Source organism: Stegodyphus dumicola, chromosome 8, assembly GCF_044657685.1.
Source record: "Stegodyphus dumicola isolate Sdum_Otavi_A_Nest chromosome 8, ASM4465768v1".
In the NCBI taxonomy this organism is placed as follows: domain Eukaryota; kingdom Metazoa; phylum Arthropoda; class Arachnida; order Araneae; family Eresidae; genus Stegodyphus; species Stegodyphus dumicola.
The window spans coordinates 113762838-113768862 of NC_140775.1; the positions used below are offsets into that span (position 1 = coordinate 113762838).

General features: G+C 33.9%; 1 protein-coding gene across 2 annotated transcripts in view; it reads right to left on the reverse strand.

Moving 5' to 3' along the window:
- Window positions 1-4614, reverse strand: part of LOC118186720 (SLIT-ROBO Rho GTPase-activating protein 1-like) — a 480238-nt gene extending 475624 nt beyond the window's left edge. For both annotated transcript variants that reach the window (XM_085822299.1, XM_085822297.1), the window contains exon 1: window positions 4434-4614. In XM_085822299.1, coding sequence (XP_085678425.1) covers window positions 4434-4494 — 61 coding nt within the window. In that variant the 5' untranslated portion in view covers window positions 4495-4614. The remainder of the gene's footprint in view (window positions 1-4433) is intronic.
- Window positions 4615-6025: the final 1411 nt, after the last annotated feature.

A 6025-nucleotide genomic window follows, 5' to 3' on the forward strand; every position in this document is an offset into this window, starting at 1 on the left:
GCTATCCACATATAACTGCGTTTCCATACAAAAGTGATAATTTTTAGTACAATATTTCGCAACTGAGCATATTTATTTTTTGACAACTACGAACTAAAAATAAAGCAAATCTCTAACGGAATCTCTGAATAAGATTTCTATCACACTGTAAATTAATTAGCTCCATATGTAGAATGTCTGGTGCGTTATTCACGTTTGTTTTCATTAGTTTAGATTTTGGCATGCTCTTCTCCACGTGACTCCATAAGTCCCTACTACAGATCCAACTCCCCCTTATTCCATAACAAGCAAAGTGTTGTGCTCCTTATGCTGGACGTGGCAAAAGCCTTTGACCGCGTCTGGCATGAGGGGCTCGTCTTCAAGCTTATCAACTTGGGACTTCCTAGAGAGCTCATTCTTCTGATCTTCTCCTTTTTGCAAAACCGCACTTTCTTCGTCGCTCAAGGAAATGAAAAATCCAATTCAAGACCTATAAGATCCAGCGTCCCACAAGGAAGTATTCTCGGTCCAGTACTATATCTTTTCTACATACCAGATTTTCCTCACCCTGGTTTGGACAATTACTCTCTGTTAGCATGTTATGCCGACGATACGGCGATTGCAATTAAATCCATTCAAGCTAATCATGCAATAGACAAAATGCAAAATTACCTCTATGCCGTAGAAGACTGGTGCACAAATTGGCGAGTAAAAATCAATGCTAGCAAGTCACAACTTTTAATTCTTAGCAAAACTAAGAAAAAAATTGCTTTTAAAGACCTCTACCTTTTTCAGGAAGCTGTTCCTCTGGTCACAAAGGCCAAATACTTAGGAATTATTTTGAACCAAAGGCTCACATGGTCTAATCACATTAATAGTGTCAAGAGCAAAGCCATGGGCATAATATGCAGATTTCTCCCGGTCATTGGAAAACATTCAAATCTTAGCTTGCGTACCAAAAATCATATATATACCACTTGCATTCGACCGATACTTTGTTATGCTGCTCCTGCTTGGTACACGGTCACTCAAACTCAACTGCATCAATTACAAGTAGTGCAAAACAAATTTCTGCGCATTATTACTGATTCTCACTATCTTATCTGCAATAAACTTTTACACAGAGACTTAAAACTTGAGACGATTCCAGATTACATCAGAAGATCTAATGAAAAATTCTTCAACAAAGCTGTGCAATGTGACTTTGTTAATTACTCCCAAGTTTTTAATTATGAAATTCTCTTCGAAGATAGAAGCGTCAGACCACTTGCAGCCCACACCTTCATGGGAGGAGACGACAACTTTTTCACTTAGATCCCCAATTGTTAGCTATTTACACTTCCAATGCATCCGATTTTGATTGAAGTTCTTCTGTTGCTTCGTTGAATAATTGTATTTAAATTGTGTTGTATAGTTGTTTTGTATTGTGTTGTATTTAGCACTACTGATTGATGTTGTTTAATTATATTTGAATTTGTCATTGGAACTATTGCTGTAGTGTATCTTCTCGTATTGTTGTCATTGATTTCCATTGTCTTGGGTCCTCCTTGAAAGCTATGATCGCTCGTCACCTTTTGCGAACTTGTCCGATTGGATTGTCTTGCTCCTTTTGGTACTTCTCTTCTTCCCCTTATCTCCGTTTTCTCATCTGAGATTTTCTCCACGTCCGGATTTATTTATGTCAAATGCCCTTGGGCTTTAATTTTGGAACCGGCAACATTGCTCTTCGCAATAGCTCGGTCAATTATAGAGTCTAAGTCTAACTCCCCCTCAAAAACAGACGCGCAGGTTCAACCTCCGCTCCGTTTTCATTAGTAATGTAAATAATGTAAACTCAAACTTCAAATCTTTGCAACAAATACATAATTGAAACGTTTTAGCGAGCGATCAGTTTGAGACCACTGGTTTATGATATTAAATTATGTGAATTATAATCTTCATGAATGAGAGAGAGTATTGAAAAAATAAAAATATAAACGGTTCAGAAGTAACATATTGCCTTTCAAATCGTTAAACTAGAAAAAGCAATGCGCTCTTTATATTCGAAAGAAATGGCAGCACCCGTGAGAAGTACCAATTTTCTAGACAACAAACAAATGCATTAGCAGCACATGAAAAGACCAAGCTATAAACGCTTTAATGTAAAGAATTATTAAACGTTTAATTTTTTTTGGCTTTATTTCATTTAAATCTCTCAGTTTGTTACACTGATAATGCAATTTGAAGTGTTTTAGTTTTTAAACTAAAGAATCTTTAGAAGCAATAATCGGAACCACACTTCAATTGGCAATTTGCCAGTCCGCTAATTGAAACTATGACAGCGTTGCGTAATGTGATGCGAAATATGGCGGGATTGTCGTGTCAGATGTCAAAACAATTGATTCCCAAAACTGAAGAAAGATTTTTTCTGTTTTCTGTGCATAAAATTATAACAATATGCTAAGAACTATTATTTATATAATGACCGCAAACTTCTGTAACAAGTAGGATGCAATCATTGCCTTACTTAAAAACAGATTATAAACGGCTTATTTGCTTACGGCTGAGAATTTCGCCATTAGCGGTCTATAGTTTAATTTCCATTTTTCACGTACAGTTACGTCATATTACGCTGTACCACAACGTTACTCATTCACTGGTTAAAGTGCGAATTTTCATAATTATTACCAATATTATACAATGTATGCTTTTAGGCTTCCACCAGGCTTCCCCGTATTGATAGTTTATATATGCGAGTTCGCAAATCGATAACATATGTACACATTGCAGAAAGATCTTTTTTTTTTTTTTTTTTTTTTTTTTCCCTGCGTTCTTCTGATTAAATAAGATTGATTTGAGAATTAAGAATCTAAAAACTAAAAGGCAACTGAAATAGTAAATTTACCGAACAATTTCATAATACGTCATCACTTATAGATTCAAATATAACAGAAACGCAGACGTTTTCTCACATCAAAAGATAAGAGTGAAAAGCAAATGTGCTATTAGGCACTGATGTAAATTTTGCACCCCACTTAGCACAACACTTCTTAAAATAAATAAATAAATAATTTTTTTCTCTTATTGAGCCTAAAAATAAATACTGATACACTGATAAAATACACTGATAAAACTTAAACAAGAAATGAAGATGAATAATTAATATAATGTTCAAAATTCAAATAATAATTATTTTTTTAAATATTTTATATAAATGCAATGCATGTTTTTTAAATTTATAACTGATACAATGTATGACACTAAAACGTATTCATAATCATGTCTGCATTTACCGCTATTCTGCTCATCTTTTACTATTTCTATATACTGCACAAGTCCTATATATTGTTCTATATAAGTTCTATATATTGCACAAGAAATCCAGCATTCAGATATATATCATTACTTAAATTCGCAACCTAGGTATGACGCAATAAACAAAATTTAAATGCCACTCATTTTTTTACACCTGTTCTAAAAGTTTTCAACTCATTCGTTCTAAACTTTAACACCAGGTATTTAAATTGTTAATTTTAATATTTTGCATCAGTTAAAAAAATAACATCTTAATTGAATGGAAAGATGTTAGGCGTTTTATTTAGAACAAATAAAAATAATTTTTATTTAATTTCGATACGGAAGAAATACGACAGGATCATGCGTTCAATTTTTGTGTCTGCAAAAAATAAATAAATAAATAAAATAAAGTTCTGTATTTGCATTACAGTATTTTCAGCCTTACAAGAAAAAATTCGAATTTTTCAAATTCCTATATACACAGCTCTAGGCTTTTGGAGCTCCACTGTTAAGAGCTAAAACTTTTTATAACGCCGATGACAACTGAACTAAAAAAGATAAAAATACAGCTAGTAAAATCCTAAATTGTTAGGCAAATGGGTAAGCTTAAGCTATTTAGTAGATATCGAACTAGTCAACAGACCGTATTAAACCTTAATATCGTCGTACAAATTATTCTCAAAGTAACATGAAATAAAATAAAAATATAAAAAAATGCTATCATTTAGCGATATGATTTTATCTCAATCAGCTAGAATTACAGAACATCGTGATATTAGATTATAACTCCAAAATTTCCAACCAAACAAAATGACAGATTAAAACAGACATACATTTATCATAATAGGAAACAAAACGGTTATTATTGTATTATGAAACAAACGGTATTTATGAAACAATACTTAACCTTCAAACGATATATTTGCTGAGATATCTGAAAAGCATCAAATACTAATAACAGCAACATTTATAACTGCACAATGAAAAAAGAATAAAACTTAATAGCCGTTAAGAAAGAGCCATAAGCTATGATATTAAATTCTATAGACCTATCATTTCCGGTCTAGACAGACTAACAGGAGATGCAATGCGTGCCGTATAGGCGGAGGAGGGATGTTAACGGAAGGAATGTTTTGATAAATCTGAGGTTTAACAATCGAATATAGGGATATATTTACCTTTGACTTGTCCGTCGAAGTGGAACATAAAGTCCCTCTCTTTCTTCATCGCAAGTGCCATGAGCAAGCGAAGTTTTCAGCGTGAATATATCCGCCCACACATCATCGTTCTTACTCCATTGCTAAAAGCCGGGTTTGTCGTTCAACGACTTTTCCTCAACGCAGCGAAAGCGTCCTTCGCCATTGCGAGATTTGGATGTCGCTTCCCGTCGTCGGCATTAGCGCCCTCTATCGCAGGTTTCCATAACAACGCATCTACGAAGAAAGCATTGCTCTTTAAATAAGAAGCTTTTACGGAGGTAGGCGGAAGATTATCCAATTTTAATGAAAGTAAAATACAGAATTTGGAAGAAAAATGAATGAAAAAATTCATTTTGGAAAATCTGAGCCGAAGTAAATTTTGTTTTTACTTTAATACTTGGTTAAACTACTATAACTTCAGAACAGGACTATATTTAGAACGAAATCCGAAAGCATATGGGTATGCGGATGTTTTGTCTCAGAAAGGTACATAGTGATGATCTAATTTTTAGTGAAAATCTAATCTTTATATCTTACTTAAGGTAATCCATATAAATTTAAGCTATTTCTTCCTCAATTTCGAATGATAAAATATTATTATAAAAATTAAGATGTTTCTTTACGTTATTCAACTTTTATCATAAACTGAATAGGTAAAAGTTCTTTAAAATAGTTTACTTGAATTAAATTAATAAATTATTTATATATTCCTCCTCAACGAATAGTCATCAGTTATAGGTACAAATGCTTGTCAGAAGGTTATTTGAAAACTTCACAAAATTAATTTAAATTTAGGAATATACTGTCAGGGTCGTTTCTAGGCCATTGGCTCCCCGTGTACTTTCCTACAATTGCCCCTCCCCCTAGGATTGGCTACTCGCGTACTTTCCTAGGATTGCCGGCCCCTCCTAAAAAAATTCAGTGTTTAATAAAAAATTTTGATTTCATATTCACTAAGTATTTACATATTACAAAATGTATAAGAAGTACTTAAATATAATAAGTACTTACAATGAATTTAAAATATTTAGTCGTGGTACCAGAAGTGGGCGCAGCCTGACCTACCTAACCAGACCAATCGCGAGAGTCCGGCCGCCCACGTACTTTTACACGCTGCACCCCCACTAGGAACGTCCCTGTATACGGTTATACGTGAAAAAGTGGCCTAGCTAGAGGGGAGGGGTCATCTGATCCCGGGGGCAGCATCCAGGGGACGTCAAACTGATATTAAGAAATTTTTTAATTAAATATTTTCCTGTTTATACATATCACCGTCATGCGCCCTTATGGGCTTAAGTATCACTGAGCCGGACACGTTGCGTCTCAACTGCAATATCTGGGCAATAATGAATAATGAATGAATGAATGAATTTTTTCCATTTTTTGCAAACAAGAGCGGGCGGCTGAAAACGTAACTACGACTCTGGCGTGAAACCTTATTAAATGTATTACATTCAGAAAATCACTTAAATGTACTCCGAGTTAAAAAGAAAAACAAAAAAAATCTGATGTGTATACCATATGACTTCTTTGTACGGAATATTAAATTATACGCATTTTTCTTGCATTTC